The sequence below is a fragment of the Aulonocara sp. 'chitande type north' Nkhata Bay genome, linkage group LG7 (genome assembly GCF_057382095.1).
Source record: "Aulonocara sp. 'chitande type north' Nkhata Bay isolate Kocher_YH1m ecotype deep benthic linkage group LG7, A_spYH_male_GT1.1, whole genome shotgun sequence".
Lineage (NCBI taxonomy): Eukaryota > Metazoa > Chordata > Actinopteri > Cichliformes > Cichlidae > Aulonocara > Aulonocara sp. 'chitande type north' Nkhata Bay.
In genome coordinates this window covers 18,437,960-18,461,069 of record NC_141350.1, presented here as the reverse complement: position 1 = coordinate 18,461,069, position 23,110 = coordinate 18,437,960, and the positions used below count along the sequence as shown (strand labels likewise).

The 23,110-nt window shown below is 39.8% G+C and overlaps 3 protein-coding genes across 3 annotated transcripts in view; 2 read left to right on the top strand and 1 right to left on the bottom strand.

Annotated features, from left to right (window-relative positions):
- The first annotated feature begins 902 nt into the window (after positions 1 to 902).
- On the top strand, positions 903 to 3,838 carry szl (sizzled). Its single transcript, XM_086302395.1, has 4 exons — positions 903 to 2,658; positions 2,760 to 2,926; positions 3,062 to 3,154; positions 3,264 to 3,838. Exons 1-4 carry the CDS (start codon positions 2,378 to 2,380, stop codon positions 3,572 to 3,574), a joined length of 852 nt encoding a protein of 283 aa, XP_086158521.1. The 5' UTR covers positions 903 to 2,377; the 3' UTR covers positions 3,575 to 3,838.
- Positions 3,839 to 6,074: 2,236 nt separating this feature from the next.
- On the bottom strand, positions 6,075 to 10,341 carry dbx2 (developing brain homeobox 2). Its single transcript, XM_086302394.1, has 4 exons — positions 9,895 to 10,341; positions 8,954 to 9,037; positions 6,877 to 7,061; positions 6,075 to 6,648 (listed from the first exon to the last, which is right to left on the bottom strand). Exons 1-4 carry the CDS (start codon positions 10,169 to 10,171, stop codon positions 6,463 to 6,465), a joined length of 732 nt encoding a protein of 243 aa, XP_086158520.1. The 5' UTR covers positions 10,172 to 10,341; the 3' UTR covers positions 6,075 to 6,462.
- A 6,976-nt stretch (positions 10,342 to 17,317) lies between these two features.
- Positions 17,318 to 23,110, top strand: part of nell2a (neural EGFL like 2a) — an 87,002-nt gene continuing 81,209 nt past the window's right edge. Inside the window, exons 1-2 of the mRNA XM_086299206.1 lie at positions 17,318 to 17,766; positions 18,035 to 18,163. Coding sequence (XP_086155332.1) covers positions 17,715 to 17,766; positions 18,035 to 18,163 — 181 coding nt within the window. The 5' untranslated portion in view covers positions 17,318 to 17,714. The remainder of the gene's footprint in view (positions 17,767 to 18,034; positions 18,164 to 23,110) is intronic.

Sequence of the window (23,110 nt, the reverse complement as noted above, 5' to 3'; positions counted from 1 at the left end):
TTTTCACTGAGGTAGGGGCAGGCAACACATTACCAAGACAGACACTGTGTCTACAAGGCATCCATTAGGCTCAACAATAGATCCCTGCTGGGCACTCAGCAGGGGGAGCTTGTTAAATGTGTTGACCTATTCTCCCAAATTAGTCTTGAACTATTGTTGCTCAGTTAGTCCCCATCTTACTGACTGTACTCGTCTACCCAAGCTCTGGAACCAGTCTCCGCTCATCAGATTGTAAAAGTTGACTAAGCTGTTGCTCATTGGAGGGCTTGCAACCATGGAGGGCTCAATGGTGCATTGTCCTCACAGCAGACAGCGTTGACACACACAAATGTGGTCAGTCAGAAAGCACTTTACTTTGTCATCTCTGATCACCAGCCACAGGAGGCTGGTTAGGATAGAGCCTTCTTGTTTGTAAGAGAAAGTCTTAGTGGCATCAGCCTCAGATACAGATCTAAACCTGGAGACAGACGACATCAAAACAAACATGACGATGCTGTAATGGAGTTCTGTTGTATTGACAAATGAGTGTCTTTATCTATGGTTGACAAATAAAGATGAGACCTTTGGTCTGTTGAATGGGTTTTTGGGATGCACTTTAGGCATAATTCTCACTGACGGTGACATTGCTGCGTTATTAAATTATTTATTGTTATTATTTTGTTAAAAAAAAAAAAAACTTAAAAAGGGTATTCTTTGACATATTTTCTCAGGATATTTTTCCCACCTCAAATGTACATAGGAAATTTATGGACATGTTACTAGAGAAAGAAGAATTGAAATGGTCTAAATTCTCTAAACTGATCTGGAATATGTCATTATGTCACTGCATTGGTTAATGAAACAGGAATTTTCTCAGCTTCTATTCCATGAAATGGATAAATTAAAGAGTTTACATCTGGATCTGAGGTTGGGTTATTGGTAGATCAAAGCCAGGTGTGCCAGAGGAGACACTGGTTTGCTAATGAGAACTGGAGGCTCTTCAGATGAGTCTCCAATTAGGAAGCAGGAACACATGAAAGAGGCTTGCCGTATAAGGGAGACAGCCTGACTGTCTACAAAACCTCATTTATTTATTTTTAAATAGAACTTTCAGAGATGCAAAACAACTTCATACACAAACTGCATTCCAAAAACGCTGGGATGCTGTGTAAACAGAAACAGAATGCAATGATTGTTATATATTAGAAACCCATATTTTATTAATGTTAGAACACAGAAATATTGTGGAACAGTTCCTTAACATAAATTTGTTAAGGACTGGTGAATATCTAATGAATCGTCTAAATAAAATTGTTTGAAAATTACGCAAATCTGGAGAAATCTCTGTGCGCAAGGCTGAAAATCATTGGAAATGTCAGGCCGAAGGTCATTTAAAATGGACCGAAGCGAACTGGAAAAATGTTCCACGGTTAGATGAATAGAAATTTGAAATTATTTTTGCAAAACATAGACTCCACATTCTCTACACTAAAGAGGAGACAGACCATCCAACTTATCACCACTCAGTTCAAAAGCCTGCACAAGTGAAAGCACATCATTAATACTTAAATGCACATACAACCTTTAAAACAGCATCCTGACAAAACAATTTTCACTCTTTAGCAAGACTATCCTAAACCTGTAACTGCAGCTATTACAACGTGGCTTTGTATAGTTGAAGAGTCTGTGCACTGAAATGGCCTAAATGCCATCCAGACCTTACACCAACTAAAACCATTCGGAGCATCATAAAATGAAAAATAGGAAAAGAAGACCCGGGACTGCTGAGCAGCTGAGATTTTATAACAAGCAAAAATGGGACAACACTCCCAAAAATCCAGCAGCTGCTCTCCTCAGATCTCAGACATTTACAGACTATTGTTTAAAAAAACAGTAATGCTACACAGTCGTAAACGTGACCCTGTCACAACATGTCACACCCTGTGTGTGTGAAATGTTGCTGCCATCAAATTCAAAATGACCTTTTTTCCCCCTGAATACTGAAACTTTCCTTTTTTCTTTCTCATGAACATTTTTGTGCCCTGTAGACCTATAAAAGCGAATGCAGGAGACCGTGTGACTTAACTAAGTGGTGAAAGTTGGGGCTGGGATTCCCCAGTGTTTCCCCCTCCCCGCCCCCCTATTCCACACACCATCTGCTTACTGCCACCCCCCCTGTCGTCTGCGGTCATCACAAAACAAGTCGTTATCTCCAAAGACACGTCTCTGCATCTTTGATTGGTGGTTGATAACAGACCTACAGACTCATGGGGCTGGCTGACCTTGCTGTATATATATCATGCCATTTCAGCAGAGACTGGCAACAAGAAAGCTGGTTTAAAGCTCTCCCTGTTTATCCTTGTGTCCTCTCCTGGTTTGGCTTTCTGATCCTGACATTATGGCTGTTTTCTTCACTGTGGCTCTTATGACTATGGCTTGTCCTTTACTGGCATTTGACATGGGTCAGTCTACTCGTTGTGTTGCCATTCCCCACAAGATGCATGTCTGCAAAGATGTTGGATACTCAGAGATGCGTTTGCCAAACTTTTTGGGCCACAGTAGCCTGGAAAGCGAGGTGGTGCCACATTCAGAGGATTGGAGGCCGCTGTTGCAGACAGGCTGCCACCCTCAAGCACAAGCCTTCCTCTGCTCCCTCATTGCCCCTGTTTGTCTTGACACGTAAGTAGATTTTCTGTGTTGAGCTTTGCTTTCTTTTTATTCTTTCCTTTAATAATCATGACCGTTGTTCACTGTGTAACATCTTGTTGCTATTTGTTCAGTTTCATCCAGCCCTGCCGTAGTCTGTGTGTGGCAGTGAGGGAAAGCTGTGCCCCAGTGCTTGCCTGCCAAGGACACTCATGGCCTGATGTTCTTGACTGTGACCGTTTCCCTGCTGAGGAAGACATGTGTCTTTCTCACCATGGAAAACCTGGCATCTTTTCTAAAGGTAAAGACTACATGTTCATTATTAAGGATTATAATGTTTAATTCCACTGGAATAATAGAAAACCAGTTCCTTACTCTTTCAGGTTGTTTTATGATTACCACAGTTATTTTAAATAATGTTTGATTTTTATCGCAGGGTTGCCTAAATCTGCCTGTCAAAACTGTCCTTATGTGGAAGAGGCTCCTGAATCAAAAACAATCTTGGATTCTTTCTGCAGCCATGATTTTGGTACGTTCAAAAAATCTCTCAAAAAGCTGCGGTATAGTCACATCTGTTTGTTTTTGTCACAACTTCCGATTTTCCTGGTGTTTATTATTATTCATTTTTTCCTTTACAGCTGTTACTGCCAAACTCCACCGTCTTCGCCTACCCACAGGAGAGCCAGAATTTGAAATTGAGGGGCGGGTCGAGTTTATCCGTCAGGGTCCTCTGTTGCCTTATGACACCCAGCATCTGCTCCAGCAGTGGCTCCTTATCAACGTTAGATGTGCCCGTGCCCTTGTGCGTCCTGGGAGGTCACAGCTTTATGTGCTGACTGGTTCTGTGCAGCATGATGGGACCCTTTCTCTGACTCGTGTCTTCCCTTGGCACAGAAAAGATGCAAACATTGCAGTGGCATTTCGAAAATGGAAGCACCACAGATGTTGAAGGGACATGGACCAAAACAGGAGCTTGAAATCTGTGTTTTGAGGCACAGATGGAGCTCAGTGGCACTGGGTTTTAAGAAGCATTTGTAAAAGAGGGTAATTGTTATGAGAACAGACTCTGACTCAAGCAATTTGCTCATCTGAGCAGGTCGCCGTCTCATTTCATCTTTGTTAGTGCTTTTGTTAGCACACTGAATTAAGACGCACTGAAACCTGTACATAGTATTATACATATAAATTTATAGTAGATTATATTTTCTGTTAAAAGCTGTATTTATGATGTTCCGTGTGTTGTTTGGAATAAATGACAATAAAATAGTCGTCCTATGAAACCACATATTTGTGAGGTTTCTTTCCCTCATGCTTATGCTCAAAAGCCTTGCTTTAGCCTAGTATGTTTATCTCTTTATTACAACAGTTATTTAGTTATTGCTCTTACAAGAGAGAACTAATAAAAATCAGAAATAAAAACCACTTAACACTTATGTCACCACAAGGTGGCACACTAATGCCACTTGTTCTGAAACATTGCATAATACAATGTAAAACTAACACCTAGCATGCAGTAATGGTTACAAATTGGATTGCCTATAAATTGTTCTGCATAAGATGCCAAACTGTTTTAAATGTCTTGATCACTATGTTCACAGCGTGAGGCCCATTCTGTGTAATGCTAACGAGAAGATCAATCACTCCCTTTACATTTGAATAGTCTTGTTTTCACAGCTCGTCCAAACAGACATAGTTCATGAACAATGGATGTGTTTGGTACTTTTGAAAAATCTCCTTTTGGGTTTTATGTTGTCTTGGAGTTTAAAATAAATGCTAAATATTTGACTGTTTTGGTGAAAGCCAATTCAGCCTCGGGAATAGCTGTGAAGTAAAATCATCAGCATTCCATATAATACACAATGTGTCACATGTCTGATGTGATGAAGGTTACTTTGATAATGGTCATTTATTTAAAATCATTTATGTGAACTGAAAATGAATAGGAGACAAGCGCAACAAATTAAAATCTTTTATTTATCCCCAATAATAATGTTCTTTATTTGAAATGTCTGAGTAAGTCTAGTGTCTGTAATACTTTTTCCCGTGTGGGTACATTGGCTAAGTTGCTAAATAAGCAAATTGTATGACATGAAAATATCATTTTTATCCACTACAAACAAATTTGTGTTTGTGGAATTTAAGAATGGTGTTTTTTTTTTCTTTCTAATTGTTCATGCCTGAATTTTCAATGCGTGGCAACGCGCTGGTCCCGATGGACAGGCGGGATTCCATGTTCCCTTCCATTCAGATCTCTCTATTTCATAGAGTCACACAACAGTCTTCAAGAATGCATGGCATCTCACAGACCTGCATGCTAAATTTGTGGGGTTTTTTCATGCTTAACAATGATCATCAATCATTACCCATAAGCCTTTATCTGTCATTCATTTATCATCATCAACCACCCTCATTTGAGTTGCCATTAAAACAAAACTATAATTGTGTAGTTTGTTTCCCCGTGTTCACAAAACAAAAATATTATTTCTTTCTTAACCAACAGAAAGTTCCACACATGGTAACCAAACACCACGTGACCAAGAGAATACTCAAAGACTGAAAGTGAGTTCATGATGTTGTTAATGATAAAGACATATGGTTAAGATAAGTAATGTCACTCAATCATAGTAGCAAGACATTTTTTTGGTATGGTGACTGGAGTGATGTTTTAAAGCAACAAGTTATTTAAGCTTTTCTTTCACATGCAACAACAACAACTGACAGGGTTGATTCTGACGTTATCTGTGGGTCTGGAATGAGCTCCTGTCACAACTACTGGAGCATGTAACGGGATCACAATCAGGATCAACTAGTACAGCTTCAACAAGGGTCTAGGGCTCACTGATACAGTGCATTTTAATGATTCACACTGCAGTTGAAAATGTTTCACTTTGTGTTCACTGCAAATCTCAGACGATTTTTTATGTTTGCAGGAATGAAGTATAAAATATAATTATGGCAAATTATGAAATATATATTTTGCGTCTTCTTAATACTCAAAAGTTCACTTTTAGTCCATATATAAATCCATCATACAATGCATTCTTTGAAAGAATTTGTTTTTTCCCTTTTATTCTTTTCAGCACATATTCGAAACATGGGTTACATCTCTGCATAGAGTTTAGTTGTTCTTCAGACTTTTTCTGGCTATAAACAAGGAGGATTCGACCATCATAACCTGCTGCTTCTGCAGAGACTCCAATAAAGTCAAAAATCATCTCTGCAGCCTGAAATGCACTCAGCTGGACTGTGATCACGATAGCGCGTGATCTATATACAATTCTGTTTTAAACAACAATTCATTATGGTTTTTGATACCTTCATTGTAATTATGCTCTTCCATTAACAAGATTATATTTAAGAGCAATGAATAATATATAGTAGGGTGATCACTAAGCACAAACAATGTCTAAAACAGGAGTTATCGAAATGCTTTATTTACAGTTGGACAAAAATATTTACAAAATATAGAAAGTGAAACATGAGTTCCAATGGACTTGGATTACAAACAAAGCATAAGTGTAGAGCTTATGAAAATGTGAAATATAAAACAGCCTAATATGGAAGTGCAGTAAATGAAGTGATTCATTCCGGCCTTTAATGGACTCCAATTACAGTCTCTCCTGGAAATACTTGTCAGGGTAATAGCCATGAAACTGCTTACTGAAGCCAGTGCACTGCAATGTGATTGACCAAGCAGCTGAACCAAATTGCATTTATCATGCCAAGAAACGTGCCATACACAGACAATGTTTCATCCATATATTTTTAGAACCATCAGAGTATTGTAGTCTTTTTATTTTGTAGATGTAAAGTTTGCCCTCCATACATTATGACCTCTCATGTGTCTTTGGCACTCTTTTGCTTTGATGATCTCTCTGTTTTTGCATTAGTGTAATTCTGTGGTTCTTCTTCCTGACCAAGACCGCGGGCCATGAGCTCATCCATTGGGGAACGAATGTTATGAACCTCCTTCTCTTTACAGTTTCGCCACTTCATGCGCCGGTTCTGGAACCAAATCTTTACCTAAAGCAGTGCGACAGTGTAAAGGTTTTAGTTCAGTTTGTGAAGTCCTTCATTATAATTATGTTAGCTTCTCATTTTAAGTTGTAAATGCAGTTTAGAGATCTTGGTCACTGTGTGGAATTTAGGTTTGATCTTTAAGGTGAGCTGTTACAGCTGTCACTTTCCCCTGCACCCTTTTGTAAGGCAGGATCACATATTCGAAACATGAGCTCATTTGAATTCGATTACCTGTGACTCCTTAAGGCTGAGATTAGCTGCCAGTTTGTTCCTGTCTGTCTTGCTAATGTACTTCTGTCTTCGAAAGGTCCTCTCCAGCTCTTTCCTTTGTTCTTCAGAGAACACAGCTCTCCTAAGGATCCCTCTACGTGAGTTTGGACTTGCATTAGCAGACCACATCTGAATGTTTGCTCCCTCTGAAAGTGAATTAGAGGAACAATAACATGTCAGTTTATTGACATCAGTTTCAAGTACTAGACATATTCAATGGGCTATTTATTAGAGCAATAAAAATCAATGGTGGGTGGTTCATCTCTGCAAGGTAGGTTGTAACACATACTGTATCAGTTTAAACAAAAAGTGTAGATTCATGAAAAAACATCTTGGAGAAGGTAAGTAGCAGACAGTGGAACACCAAGGTAGTGTCTTATAAACGGAAACAGGTTATTCAAGCTTTGGATAAAATCGGATCTTCTCCACATTTATAATATATCCACTTACTGTTTCACATTTCCTACTTTTTCAAACCCAGTTGTCTTTGTCACACTTACTTTATCGCACATTCTTGAATCCTCTTTCTATTTGTCCAATTTAACAAACTGAGGGTGACTAAATGAGAATAGAAAACCATTTCAACCTGGAAAAAGGAGATTTGGTGACCTGAGAGGGCCAATACCACGCTGCTTCACTCACAGGTGCACACACAACAAAAGTCAAGTGAAACAATTTATCTGATCTATTCAACATTGCCTTTTTAATCTGTACGACAAATCTGCACATAGACCACCTCTAGAGAGCACAAAACTGGTTTGGACATGCTTTTCACTTCTCTATTGGCATTCAATAGCTTTTACTTAAATAGCTGATTACCAGGTCATTCCTGGGCAACGTGTGTCTACTCTAGTGGGCCAACTATAGAGCCATATGGGACACCAACAATAGAGCTGTTCAATGGAAATGCCATTACTCGATGGTTCAGTGGCCCAACACTAAATCTTTTCTCTTGCAAGTTTGAAGCCAGTTTGTATGTGAAGATGAGCTCAAATAAGTCTATAAAAGTCACTTTCATTGAATGCTTTATGTCCTAGTCAAGAGGTCTTCAATGGGCAGGAATGAGAGTTGAAGGACAGGAGAAAGACGGGGGGTCGGCGAACCAAGCCCTGTAGCCACACAATGGGTGGGGGATGTTACTTGTCCAGCCCTCTTCTACTGAAAAATGGGAGACTTTTTTGTGCTTAGTGGAGTTCATTGCTGGAGTGAAAAATTGCAGCGAGGTCGCGTGTGGATGGTGGAGTGAAAGTGGCAATTGGTCATGGCTAGAGTTGGCATTGTTTCGTTGCCGGGCACTGTGGGAAAGTGTCAACCTACTAAGGGGACCCCAGGGACTTGTGGGATGACGGCTTTCTGATTTGTGCTATTTTGCACGACTCTTGACAGGCATCACAGGGTGCAGAAACTAATAACTTCCAATTAATGAGGGAAAATGACCAAATATCAGAACTGCCTGACTTATTTCAGTCTTTTAAATGATGATGAAGAATTAGTACTCTTCACAAATCCTAAATTAGATACTTTGAACCATGCTTTAAAAAATGTAAATTTTCCTTCAGTGGAAGCAGTAATAGCTTTTGTAACTGTTGCCTCATTTTATTCACCTTGAAAGTTTTATTTCAAACTCTTTGTGTTGCCACCCAAACTTGTTAATGTGCTGAGGGAGTAAAGCTTTGAAACATTTGGCCTTACTCAGCAGTAAGAATCACCCACACCTGGTAATTATTATCTTAATATAGCAGAAGACAAGATGTTTATTAGTGCTGCATATTTGCACTATTAAATGTGTATTTGCATGTACAAAAAAAGGTGCGTGTCTGTGTAGGGGGGCCTCTGGGACTCTTAAAAGCCTTGCAGCCCACCCCTCTTTCCCTTTCCTAAACAACCGTGAATGCTTATGAATAGAGCTGTGCAGAACTGAACGGAGAATTAGCTCTTTGGCATTGCATCGGTAATTAGCTGTGGAGAGCATGGGAGACCCTGCTGCTAATGCTTAGAGAGTAGCTGAGGCATTGCTGATGAGGCATAAAACACTCACTGGAGAAGACAGGAGGGGGGCTGGACCCACCGCAGCATGCCAACAGATACTGCGGGCTCGGCAGGAAAACACTGCTCAGCACATCTGCAAACACAGGGACAGTCAGATAGGGTAATGCGATTGCCAGGTGTGATATCTGTGATCCCCAAAAGCACTTACCTGAATCACTAAGCTCATATTTCTGAAGGCCTACAAAACTGAGTCTCAGATTGTATTTAAACATTAACGGTTTTAAAATAAACTGGCATTTGTGCGAATTATGATTTAACATTTTCAACGATTTTTAGAAGTCAGATTTTGTAGAAACTAAGTAAATAGTAAAATTGATGCATTTACTTACATCTTCGCTTACCAGTTGTATGTTGACTAAGCTGTTATCAGTCACTAGTTTTCTGTCTTTTAACTGACATTTATTTGCAAATCTGCATAGAATTTAGAGACTGTTCTGTTAAATATTTAGACTACATGTAATGACATTTTTTAGCATTTACAAATTGATGTTAAAAAACTATTACTTTTTTTTTTTTTTTTACAAAATGTTGTTATTACTCAGAAATAAGTGATTATTATTTCTTTCATGCAAGGGTATAAATCTGTTAATTATCTGTTCATTTTTTCATGTCTTGGACTCACACATGACACTATTAGCAAAGATGGATATACTTACCTACTTTCATGTTTTATAAAACCTCTAAGCAGCATCAAAAGTAGCAGTATTACATTATTAATTGAACAATGTTTTTCCTCTACATATCTGGGTTTGATAGATGGTGCAAGACCGGGGGGAAAAAATTAGTGTGATTTGAATGTAAAGTTGTAGCTTTACATTCATAAAAAAAAAAAAAAAAAACTACATTACATTACAATCAAATTAAAACATACAAGGAAAAACAGTTTACATTTTGTTTAAAGGTTCACTTGCATAAAATCAATCTCTTTACCAGAACGTGGCAGATGTGGCCCTCCTAAGTCTTTCACTGGCCGAAGACTTTGGGTCCGACTTTCCAAGGCTCCGTCCTCAGGGCCCCAGGTTCTCCTTGGGCATTCACACGCTGCTCGTCTCAGGTGTCCACTCGTTGTCCATTTTGAAGCGGCTGAAGGTGTCTGAGACTGCAGCAGATTGTCGATAAGAAAACTCTTTCCTGAGCTCCCATATCCCGGTACAGCAGGAGGACAGCCAGCCATATTCTTCCTGGTACAGCTCTGAACTGAGACCATCCTGATCACACAGTGACCTGAACACTAGAGTTTCCTCTTCAGCAGTCACAGCCCAGTGACACTAAATTCTCCTTTAATCCCTTTTTGAGTGACTAGGCCAACTTCATTAAACTCTGAAAAAACAACCACAAAAAAAACCAAAAAAACCCCAAAAGTTGTCTGCTCTTCCTCCTTCGGGCCTGCACTATGCTACAGGACTGTGTCACGATTGGCCGAGGGGCTCTAATGTGCTTCTCAATTCAGATAAGGCTGGGGCCTTTCTGGAGTGGCAGAAGGTGGGTCTGGCTCATTCATTATGTCAACTAGCCTATTAAATGATCGACACCAGAGACAATGAAGTGCTGGCCAAAGTTTAGCATGCACCAAACACTCTTCTGCAGTAGTAAATAGTTCTCTCCTTTCTCCAGCCTCCTTCGGAGCTCTATTGTGCACCATGCAAGCACCTCCGTCGTTCATTTGTGCTCTGTAAGAGTTGTTTTCATTGCTGAAGGTTTAAAAAGAACATCTTGCGTTTTTCTGGAATATCAGTTGGCAAATTAATCCGATTGTAATGTTTTTGCCTCACTTATAAGCAAATTTCAGTTGGGTCATAAAAAGAAAGTGTCCAGTTGTTTTTCTAAATCACTTGCACAAGACACCTTGCACTGTTTACAAGATAACTGGGCTTATTTAAGCATGCAGTTTAATTTCTTAATAAATAATGGAAAAACCCTTAATTTTTTTAGTTAAAATAAACCTTTTGAGTGAAATTTACAATTTTTCATCGTATTTTTCTTCCCTCTGGTTGCAACTGATATTAGTTGCAATTTAGGGTATTTTTTTCTGTAACATATTATATGAAATAAACAGTGCAATGAGCAACATTTGTTTATATTAGAAGACAAACCCTCAGAACTATGACTTGTTCAGTTTTGGTAATTGTTGCAGAACTCTATTTGTCAGCTTTAAAAATTTTACATGTACAAATCATTTTACAGAGATCCATAAAGCTCCTCAGGCAGAAAAATCAAGCACTTAAATATTCAGTTTTCACTATATGGATTGTATGTGTTGCATATTAGTGTGTTGCAGCTTCGAGATATAGGTGGCCACCCAAATACACACGTGTGTTAGTGTTTTGGCATAAACACATCCAATAAGAGGCTTGTGTAACCTTTCACACTGCAGCTAATGATCCTCAACATTGTCATAGAAAGTCCAACAAGAGGGGCGACAGACCCGTAGTTTAGGCACAGTAAACAGGCATATCCACACTCATCTGGGAGCGTGTTTGTGTGTTTGTGGGGCCGACTGGGAGCGCCAGGCTGCGCGTGTAGATGCCTCATGCTGAGCATGGAAATTGGCCCAGACAGCTCAGGCTATTGTGTGATGGCCAGGGAGCCAAAGGTTGCTTGTAATCAAATTTGAGGTTTTATTCCTCAGGCTGGTGGAAAACGCATAGTGCTCTGTCACATGATGAGTGTTAGCGCGTCTGCGTGCACTTTCCACTGTTGTTAAGCGAGTTCATGTTAACATGCTTCACATAGACCAGTGGCTGTGATAGCCCCCTGAAGCTTTTTGTTCGCCAGAGAGTCATTTGTTTACATGACAGAGAGAAAGCAGGAGGGAAGCCTTGTTTAGTGCTATTTTTAACTGTTTTTGTTTCTTAAATAGCTTATTGTGTATCAAGGCATGTTTTATGTGATAACACTGAGGACTTTCACCGAGTCACGTTCTCTGTTCTTAAGTTAGCATTTGAGCAAAAAATGTCAGTGTAGTAAGTTTAAAAGAGGTCAGAAACATGATGACACTCGTCAAAGCATTATGCGTGTCTATTAACTTTGTATATTTCTCTGTGTTCAGTGACTTTTTTTTTAGGTAGAACAAATCTCATCCAACTTTGTGCACATTTTAAAAGGCATCAGTAAGCACGTATCATTATTAAAATTCACCACTGTGTAATTAGCCAGATTCCAATAGAGCTCTCCAGGAGAGGGAGGTATAATTAGGCTTTTCTTGACGGGTAGGTCTTAGAAACACCCTGAAGCAAGTTCATGTGAATTTATTTGATGCCCATCTCTTTTTGGAACTGGAGGGAAAAAACAGGGCTCCCTTCATTCAGATTCCTCACAATGGGTCTGTTGAAAACTAGCACTCTGCAGACCGACTGAGATCCCTTTTCTCTCTTTTTTAACCCCACTAAAGCTCTTAAAAAGATACTGGCCCATTGCACACGCAATTGATATTCCACCACTCGAACTTAATATCGTGAATGGAGGGCCAGGTTCTATGAATCAGGAGGACAATGCGCTTAGTTTAGCAGCAAACTGGCACTTTGTGTGCAGTGTCTATGCCCCAGAACAGGAAGTTTCTAATGTGAGCCTCTCAATTGTGTGCCTATAGAGTTCTAATGAGCTTCTGTATGCTGAGTGAATGGCTGCGGGCCATTCACCATGAGGGCCCAATGAGCCAGCTCACTGCACATGTTCACAATAGGATCCTGGGGGAATGGGAGTGGCTTTGTGGAGCAACTGCTCTGCATGGACAGTCTATAAAGGCTTCAACATACCTAAGACCACATTTTCATTAAGAGTACGGCACATTAAGCTGATTGCAATGAAAAGCTTTTGTTTTTATCTCCACTTTAAAGCTTTGCATGTAGGACACATGAGTCTCTATTATCAAAAGAGAGCGCTGAAAAAAAAGTAATGAGAGTGAATAAATGTATTAAATGAAATAAAGTGCCACTATGGTGTCTTATTGTGTACCTTTCACAAAACAACGTCATGCCTGTCGGATCATATTTGTGGAGCTGTGTGGCACTTAGGCATGAGAAAAACACATAATTTTCAGAATAAAAGGCTGTCAAATGTGTGATCGAACTTTTCTGAGTTTTCAACGTGTACATATTGCTAATAAAAGGGCAACAATGCAGCCCCATTAATATAGATTTAAAATTATTTTTTCCCTTTACCATCTGAGGTTAGATATGAAATATCTATATATAATTTAATGTAAGTGATTTTGACTCATAATTTGTAATATTCAAATATAGTGTGCAAAAATGTTTTATTAAGCAGTCAGTTTCTACAGAAAATAATAGGGCCCTTAATACAGGGTGACTCTGCTCACAGAGATCTGGTAGTACATAGTTTGTCTTGCTCATTTTTGTCATTTATCTTGATTTATGTCTCATCCCTGAACTCACTGCACTCATAAGCCACTTAAATCCTGCTAGTACCAGGTTTGGCTAACTGCCTTAATTATTTGTGGCATGGATTCAAACCGGTGCTGCAAACATTCCTTAGAGCTTTTGGTCTATATTCACATGCTAGCATCATACAATTGTTCCATCAGCTGCACATAAATGATGCAGATCCTGTTTTTACCACATCCCAAAGGTGCTCTATTAGATTGAGATCTGGTGACTGTGGAAGTGAGCAAAGTGAACTCACCGTCATGTTCAAGAAATCAGTCTGAGCTCATTTGAGCTTTGTGACTTCCCTCTGATGACAGAAACACAGTGGTTAGATTGTGATGGCTAGATCGTCAACCATACTCAAGTAGGCTGTTGGTTTAAATAATATCTGTTGTAATTAGTCTAAGTAGTTGTGTGCTAAGAAAATATCGTCCACACCATGACATCATAAGTCAGGACACAAGTCGCCATGTGACTGGTTAATTAGGTATTAATGAGCAACAGTTATACCAAGTAAGTGGCCCGCGAGTGTATGTTGCCCATTTTTCGGGTAGTTGAGCATTTACCCTTTGGCATGGTCCAAGAGTGACACTGTCTGTTTGGCCTCAGTACTGCTCCACTGTGATCGAGTGCCTGCAATACTCTGTCATGTACCCACGATGGCGCTGAGAGAACGGAGACCATCAATATTTTAACTGCGTGATTCCCAAAACTCTGTCTGGTTTTTGCATCAGCATCAAATATTTAAAAATGCAGCTTTGCAACAAATAGCAGATGACTTCCATCAGTCCACCGCAGCTTAATTTAAATATTTTTCCATTTATATTGAAAATAATATTCATAATAATTAAAAAAAAACATGTCAAAGCAAAGAATACATTACTGGGCAGGATGATGCAATAAAACGTTACAGGTTTAATAGAATATAATTCAAATTAGAAACTCAGAAAAGGACATTATAACATAGAAATATGAACCAAATGAATCCCAGGAGACCCCTGTGGGAACAATATGCAAAGTTTTTTTTCTTTCTTTTTTCCCAGCAGTTCATTCGTATTCCGTCACTGCTACTTTAAGTGATTTTAATTTTGTAGATCTTGCATTAGTATGTCTATATGGTATATTTATTTCCTAAGTGAACAAGCCCCTGAGAGCTTTGCAATGCATCATCCATCTAGTTTTCATTATTTATTTATTTAATTTTTTTTTTTTTAGATAAATGAAAGTACCGCTGTTCTTCTGCCTTTGCCTTGAGAGATTTGACGTGCGAGCGCAGGTGTGTGTTGGCAGTGCGCGTGCTTATTACTTTTGATTCTTTGCTGGGCGCATGCTTTAATGACTCTTATTTTCCTGATGGCACTTTAGGAAATGACAAGTTGTGGGCAATACAAAGTAATTACATTTCCTGTGTCTGGACCCAGAAGAAATGGAATTATTAATAATGAATAGTGGGTTGGTCGCCCTCTCAGACAACAGATGTGACACTGCATGAAGAGCCATTGCTTGTCTTTGTTTTGGTCACAATAGCCACCCATTAGCTGCATGCTGTAGATGCGCTCTCAGTTGGTACAGATAATAGCCTGTTTGTCAAAAAACATCTGTTTTGCATGAATTATAATTAAAACAAAACATGTTATTGGCATTGATGAAGGCTATATTGAAGGAGAGGCACATTTAAATGGCAAATGTGCTGGTGCCCACTTGTCAGCTCGACTTCAGAAACCAGCATAGCCAGCAAAAGATGTTTCTTGTCATCCAGGGATTGGCCTGAGTTTGTTAAGGACTTATGATCGATTGCCTCTGGAAAAGTCTTCAATTTATGTTCCTCTGGCAGAAAATTGATCAGGATTTAATGAAAATGTAATAATTTCAAAATCAACATCACTGGCATAACATGGATGCTGATTAAACAGTTAGGTTTCAGAAGGTTAGTATGTGCCATGATAAAGAAGATGCGAGATAAATAAATAAATTTTCAACCCACAGAGCGCCTTTGCTTCAATTGGCACACAGTCAGCCAAGGACTCAATTTTAATTTGCTTTCTTGGCACCTGCTGAAAAGCCAGACGTCACCTTTACAGAAGGATTGAGAACGTGTGCTTGCAGCAGGTCACAACTCTAATCAAAAAGCAGTTTTAGCATATATGATAATCCAGTAAAATGTTGTGCTTTTGTGACAGGTGGCTTTTTCTCCATTGACTTCTTCACAAGGACAGGGAAGGCAGATGGTTTGGAAGAGACGTAAAGGAGGTTATCAACATCAACTGAAAAGAAAACCCAAACATTGCTAAAAAGGAAAGGAAAAGAGGGCGAGCCTTGACAATGCCTGAAGGATTGTTTATCATGGTAGGTTCCTACCATTTACCACTATAATCGCTGGGACTTTTAACCTCCAAAGTTGGTACACAACCTTGACAACTTCAATAAACAGGCATAACTCATAAAATAGCTTTTTGTGCTTGCTGGCCTTCCACCTTTCAATAGTAGTTAGGCCTTTTGTGCTGCAATGTACTTGGAAAATAAAAACAATTATGTACCTTTGTCTCAGTAAATTGAAAAGCAATATACTTATACTAGCAATGCTTATCTCATTTATTGTTTCCTTTTTCCCTTTTAGACTTTTTAGATATCCCATGACTTAGTTTATATATAAAAACTGAAATATATTGCTCGGTTAGCTAGTAATTATCCAATTATGAATGATAGAGAGCAAGTGCATTTTCTCATTTGATTGGGCCGACTTTGCAGCAGTAACTCATTCAAATTTCGTTTCAAACATGCGTATCTATTTATACTAGACCTATTACGGTCTTTTCAACTCTATATTTTCATTCTTGGACTCTAAAGTTGTTTTGTTTGACTCATAGTTCAAAATAATCTTTATTTATCTCATGTTGAGACTTGATGCAACCCCTCACTTCATCAGCTGCTTGAAACAAGCTGTGTCAGCCTCTCTACGGAAACACAAATGAAGAAGTAAAGTAAACAAAGTGTTTAGAGCAGCCTAAAGTCTAAGCTTTTGACTCACCTGAATTATTTGTTGATATGCTGACGTCTTCATTTGAAACTTTGATTACGTTTAACATGAGTATCCAAGCACGTCACACCAAGTAGACTTCCAAATGGACAAATCCAAATAATAATTAAGTATGTAAATTGTACATCAGTAGCATATGGAGCTTATCTGCCACATATGCAGGTGCAAGACACCTTAAGGCTTTAAACACAAACAGTGCCACTGCATGATGGATTCTGTAATACACAGTGAGCCATGTAAGGCTGCCAACACTGGAGTAATGTGATCACTCTCTCTCTCTTTCTCGTTGTCCCACTCTATAATCTGGCTGCAGCTTTTTGGACTAATTGTAAGTGGGCGAGAGATGATGGACTAACTACAGCATGCAGTGCTCTAAGTAGTCCAGTTTTAACATAACAAAGTCAAGGAGTTTTTAGTCCGGAGATGGAAGAAACTGCTTCCAGACCACAGAATTCATTTGACTGTCAAATTTGAAATTGGAGTCAAAGATCAAGGTTGCTACCCAGTGTTTTAATAAGATGAGCCAAAACCCTAGGATTATCCCGTAATAATAACAATATAATAACATACGCGCACACAAAGCCTGTTTTTATTTATTTATTTATTTATTTTGCTTTATATAGAATAAAACTGAATAATTAGATTTTTGTCTTGATCGTCGTTACTTCTTGCTTTCTTAAACATTTAAACATTGACCCTAACCCTGAATTTCATGTAAGCTAAGGCACTGACAAAAATTCCTTTTTTTCTTTTCTTTTCTTTTTTTTTTTAGAGAGAGATTACAGTAGACATGGGCCAGGATGAGGCGTGGCATGTAATGGATATAAAAGCTTTTCCCATCTCAGGCCACCAGGGGGCTTTATTGCCCCTCTTTCCCCCCTGTCTCTCGCTCCTTGACAGGTTTCTCCTCTCCCTTCCTCTCTCTGTCTGCACTCCTTCAGCGCACACAGCTCGTTCGCACTGCTGTAGGAGCGTCTGTTGAGCTGCCGAGGCAGAGCAGCTCGCTTTGTCCGTCCTCTGTCAGCCACCTGTGCCGCGGATGATGCGGATGGAGCAGACCCTGTGTTACATGGAATAATTTCAGCATCATTGCTGTGTTTTTTCCTCCCCCTCTTTCGGATTTGCTTCTCTCTCCCCCCTTTTTAAAAAAAAAAATTCGCATCGCCGGGCATCTAAAGTTGTGATGATGCCTCCGCTCAGCATTTGGGATTGGTAACAGCCTCCCGTGCGAGGGTGATACATCATTCGCATGTGATTGAAGAACGCTGTCTCTCGGAAGTGGACAAAACATGGACTAATTTTGCTTTTGTTTTTTTTATACATTCATCATGAGATTATTACAGCTGTTTCTGATTTCCGGTGTATTTTTCGTCTCCTCAGGTAGGACAAAAGGCTGTCACTGATTTTTAAATGAACCGTTATGTCGCAACATTTTGCTTTTTAACATGAGATCAGCTTCATTAAATGATGTGCTGTTTTGCTTAACTTGTGACCAAACCTTCTCAGAAATAATCAGCTCTTAATCTTAACCTGACCTGACACATCTCCCCCTGAAACAAACATGATATTTTTTTCTAGCATCACAAGACTCTTTTTTTTTAATAACAGTGGTTTAAATAAAATAAAATGTTTTCTGTTTGTAAATTAGTTATAGGTTTTGGGGTTGACCCTGCCCTGCGCATCAGCGTATTTGATGAACTAACGCTTGGAGAAGGCTTTGATGGAGTTACTCAGGTCCAGGGCTTCCACAGCGAGTCTAGAGCTTTCCACTTCCAAGGTACCATAACACACATTCACTCTGTCTCTGTCTGAAGTTAAAATGTAAAGCAGATGAGATGATGTCCATGCAAAGAACATGTTTTCCTATGATAACTACTCATTTCATTTTGTTTATTTCCTTTGTATGTTTTGTTTACACAACTAGAAAGGCCAACATGATGCAGCCCAGTAATCCACAGATCCTGAGCTGAGATGCCCGTAGATGTCTGATGTTAGATCATCGAATAATGCTGTGCATCAGATTCCTTTATATGATTCTTGTGTTTGTCTGTTCCTGTGTAACAGACTGTAAACTGCAACATACAGTGCATTATCAGTTTTTTCTCTCTATTTGGATTTAGCTGGGGGGGTGGCCTCAGACTACCACCTGCCTGAACAATAGGCATGTTCGGTTTTCATGAAAAAGTGTTGTGTTGAGGGCAGGCAGAGGGGGAGAGATGGGAGGATCATACAAAGAATCATAGAATGGCTGAGCTTAATCAGATTAGGCCGAGACAAAAATCCCACAGTCAGAGTTGATATATGAAGTGAGTCTGGAGAGTGAATGGGCCCCCTGCAAGAATTCACCCATTTGGTGATCTTCTGGAGTGTGTGAGTTTGAACAGTTTGCGTCGCTAAAAATGTGAATGGGCCGCAGAGTGATCATGTTGTCAGCTGCAAGGCAGTGCGTGTAGCGTGCAAAACAGAGTTGTCAAAGATGAGGTCGTGCTTGACTTTTTAAAATGCTTTTTCACTTCTTTTTTTTTAAATTTCTGTCAGTGTTACGTCTTTGTTACTTGATGTCAGACGCTCATTACAATCCAAATGAAACTGTTAACAGCTCCATCACAGGGATGGAGATGTCTATCATAACCCAGGCAAAAGTAGCAAAAGAGGAAATTGTTTTTTGCTCCCAGATCAGTGGCAAAACAAAAGATATGGCGATGTAACACATCTCCACAAGAAGGTTCTCATCACGGATCACGTAATGTACCAAAGTGACGGCATTGTTTTGGGACAGAGAAACACCACAATCATTTGTCGACCCCGCCTCCTCGCTGATATCTTCTAATCTCCCTGCACAACCGCTGAGACAGCGGCACTTCTGCATGGAGCAGCAACTCCAGTATCTTTGTGAAGGCAGGCCATTTGATGTCCTCTGTGTAGACAACACTCAGAAGTGCTCTACACAGGCGGGTAGCAAAGGGAGAGTTAGAGAGAGAGAAACAAAGACAGTTAGTGAAAGAAGCTACCTGCAGGTTTCTTTCCACAAAATAAAAGGAGAAAAAGAACAACTATTCTGTGACTGGTACCCCTTTGTCATTGCGCTATCTTATTTTCCTACGATACCTTTTGCTAAGTACATACAGTTATCCAGGCGGAGACAGCAGTGTCTTATTTATGGTAGCTTGCCTCCATCCTTCATTTGGGATGTCTATGTTAAGTCGATGATGCTGGGTGAGGGGGAGGCGGGCAGAGCTGCAACGGCAGAACGGACCTGGGCATCTGCTTGTTTGCAATCAGGAACAGAAAGGAGGAGGCACGTTCTGTAAAAGAGAAAATGAGTGCGGGAGCTCGAGAGAAAGAAGCTGGGATGGGAAGGAGAAAGAGAGAGAGGAAGAGATAGAAATGCAGAGCAGAGCTGTCTGCCAGCTGTTTGATAGACTGTGCTGATTCCACATGTATGGAGGCTTGGCTAGCTGGGACCAGCAGACAGGCCCACAGTGACATTCCGACGCTCATTAGATAGCAGGCAGAACATATCCATGGCTGTCCCCTCCGCTGCTTGCCTGCCTGCCTGCCTGCCCAAAGGGAAGGCTGTTATCTCTGGGTGCTGGATGGAAGCGGGAGGGAGGGGGAGTAGCTGCTGAGAGCTAAGAGAGAAGTGGAAGAGTGTAATTCACAGTATAGAAATAGGTGTATGTCCACGTGCAGATAAGCGGCTGTTGTGTTGTGTGCTGTTAGTTTGCTGTATGCTGTTTCTATGCATCTCTGTTTGCTGAATGTGTTTGTTTTGAAAAAAAGGAAATAGGAAAGGAATGAGCAGTGGGGGGATTTCTGTTCAGCGAACCCCTGCTGATGCTTTTGAAGGTAGCTGTCAGAGCTACATTGCATGACATTAGGAGAGGTGGACCTCAGGGACGGGCATAATAAAGGCAGAAAAAAAGGCCCCCTCCCTGCCCCAGGCTGTGCTCCTCTCGTGCCAAGGTGATACTCAGGCTCGCCACAAAACCATCACATCATTAGCACTTCCCCCACAGTTTTTAATATCTAGACATCCGTATATCTATTGGTATACACGAGCAGGGAGGGGGGACCACACCCAGAAGCACTCCCTTCCCCCAACACACATACACCCACGCTCTCTCCCTCTATGGCTACAAGTGTATGGACCGAACTCATTCAAAGTGCAAACAACACAGTTGCTAGAAGCATTGTTTCAGCTGCAGCACAAGGCTCCCTTGTAATTGTGTTGGTCTGTGTTTATATGAATCCTGCCTGTCTCAGAAGCATGTTTCTGCTCAGGCTGTTTAAACACTGCCAGAGAGGTGTTTCTTTGTATGTTGTGGTGACGACGCCCCTGGCTCCTGTGACACTAAAGTGTAACAGGATGGAAGAGGCTCGTTTGTAATGCCTTGTTAGTGCGCGCGCTTATTTGTACATCTGTATGAAGCAGGGAGGAAATGTCGGTTTGTTGTCCGGCATTTCTGTGTACGTCACAGATGTGCTTCCAGTGCAGAGGCTACACTTACCAGCTGTTAGTAACTATGATGCAGTGGAGTACTGTGCTATAGAAAGATGTAGAGGTTCAGAGGGCAATTCAGTCCTTCAGCGGCAGAGCTCTGGAGAAAGCTTGCGTACAGGATAGCTGCACTCTGCTGAATTGTATTGAGCAGGTTCACCGGGTGCTGTTCTGCAAACCTCACACTTAGAGGAAGGACAATAAAGCAAAATGGGAAAGTGGCTTCAGGAAATAATAATGCAATTAACACTGGCAAAAAGTGGTTAGCGTAACACATCATGCTGAACTTCTGCGCACTTCTTTTTTCTCACTGCAAGTGCTGCGTTTGCTGCTTCTCTTTTATTGAAGTTTCACGATGCAAATAGATTCAATTAAAAGGAAAAAACCTCCTGAAATAGACAAGACATTAAATGTTATTTAATGTAGGAAAATGTGCCAAAAGAATCCATAAATAATTAAATAGAAAAATGTGCTAATGGGGTAAAACTAGCATACCAATCTAGCTCTGCAGGAGTCCTTAAAATAACTAAGAATCAACACAACTAATTTGGCATACAAAATCTACAAAACAGAATGAAATTTGAGGTTTTTAGATGGAGAAAGATCCATTAAAAAACACCATTATTGGTGTATTGTTAAACTCTCAGTGCTTGCAGAAGCTTTCAGTTAAAATGAATATTCTACAAATCTTTTCTAAGATAATAGAATGGCTGACATCACTCAGATTTCCTTTGTCACACTGTCCATGACAGCTGCATTCACTTTCAATGAGATTGAAGCTTTTTACTCTCATATCAATACAAATATGCAGAGTTCAGCTAGATGCTTAAAACCATTTTACCTTCAATAAAACCATCTAGTTAATAACAGAAAATATGAATCCAAACAAAAACATAATCACTAAGCTCTGAGAAACCTTGGGTAAAGTTCCTCAGCCTTTTTTCACACTCTGATGCTGAATAGTTAAAAAGGTTAACTTTCTTTTTTGCTAAACGCATCACTGACACGTGTGTAAATTAAAATCAGTTACATGTTAATTTGTTGATCGTATGGACTTCAAAAAAAATCTATATCCAAAGTAATAGAGGAACAGAATCCACATTCCTCCGTGCTCCGTGTGAAAATGCTCTCCAAAGTGAATCTGAAGCTAACATGAAGCTCTTACAGCCTCAGACAAGTCAGTTGGGTTTTCCTGAAGTCAAAGAGTCCTTATTATGAAATTCCTTCTTTGTGGATTCACAGAGTGTTTCCTTGATGAGCCAACGTAGAGGGATGGGAAAAGAAAGTGATAATTTGGTACTAAAAGAGATTGAGTGTGGAAAATCCCTAGCTGACTGTCTCACACTGCCGTAGCCTCACATTAAGCTGAAGTTCTGCGTTTCTGTGTGGAACAAAGATTAGCGATTTTATCCTCATCACTCATATTCTAACAGCATGCAGAAGGCATCGCTTTGTGGCAATATGGGCTGGATTACAGCGACTAGTAACACAGGTTTATTGCATATTGCATACGTGCTGTAAGTGTCCAAGTGGTGTGTATTTTATCTTCAGCGGGCGTGCGTGAAGCTCTGAGGAGATGTAGCCTCTAATTTGTTGTGATCTGGTACAATTGTCAGTGCAGATACTACACTTTAAGGGTGCAAACTGTGCATGCAACTGCCAAATGGACTCTAAGGTAATATAGTGTAATCCCAGCCTTAAAATATGAATACAGGCATGATTGTATTCAGGTAGGATGAATACAAACCTAACAAGAAGACTATAATATGTACAGAAACTCAAGAAACTCATTCTTTCAAGAATTTTCCAGGACCAAGAGTAATTTTTCTTGAAAGTGTAAGGTAACAAAGGTCTGCTTTATTCTGCCTGAAGCCAATTTTCCCCAAAACATTTTGAAAAATTGTGCAGTGTGGACAATTTTCTTTAGCAGGTTTCAGAATAAAAACATTTTTAAGACTCAGGGGCTAATGTTAGACATTAGATGTTAACATAAATGTTAGATGTGAACTTAATTCTTAGCAATCTTTAACACCATAACATTTTGTTCTGCTTAAAGATGAACCAAACAGAATTGTCGGTGAAGCTGAAGCTAAAAGCAAAATTTACCTGAGGTCAGAGCTTGCTTGATCCATTCCACCTGCATTTTATATTCATATAAAATAATCCCATATCCTTCGATATACAGCAGTCGTTGTGTCTTGTGCTGTATTTCAAAGAAAAGTT

Coding starts and splice junctions, on each gene's coding strand:
- dbx2 (XM_086302394.1), bottom strand. CDS start 10,171: ATGGTCTCAGTTCAGAGCTGTACCAGGAAGAATATGGCTGGCTGTCCT. Junction 9,038..9,894: donor GCCACATCTGCCACGTTCTG/GTAAAGAGATTG, acceptor CTGTGTTTGCAG/ATGTGCTGAGCAGTGTTTTC. Junction 7,062..8,953: donor CCCCCCTCCTGTCTTCTCCA/GTGAGTGTTTTA, acceptor ATTCACTTTCAG/AGGGAGCAAACATTCAGATG.
- szl (XM_086302395.1), top strand. CDS start 2,378: ATGGCTGTTTTCTTCACTGTGGCTCTTATGACTATGGCTTGTCCTTTA. Junction 2,659..2,759: donor GCCCCTGTTTGTCTTGACAC/GTAAGTAGATTT, acceptor CTATTTGTTCAG/TTTCATCCAGCCCTGCCGTA. Junction 2,927..3,061: donor ACCTGGCATCTTTTCTAAAG/GTAAAGACTACA, acceptor TTTTTATCGCAG/GGTTGCCTAAATCTGCCTGT.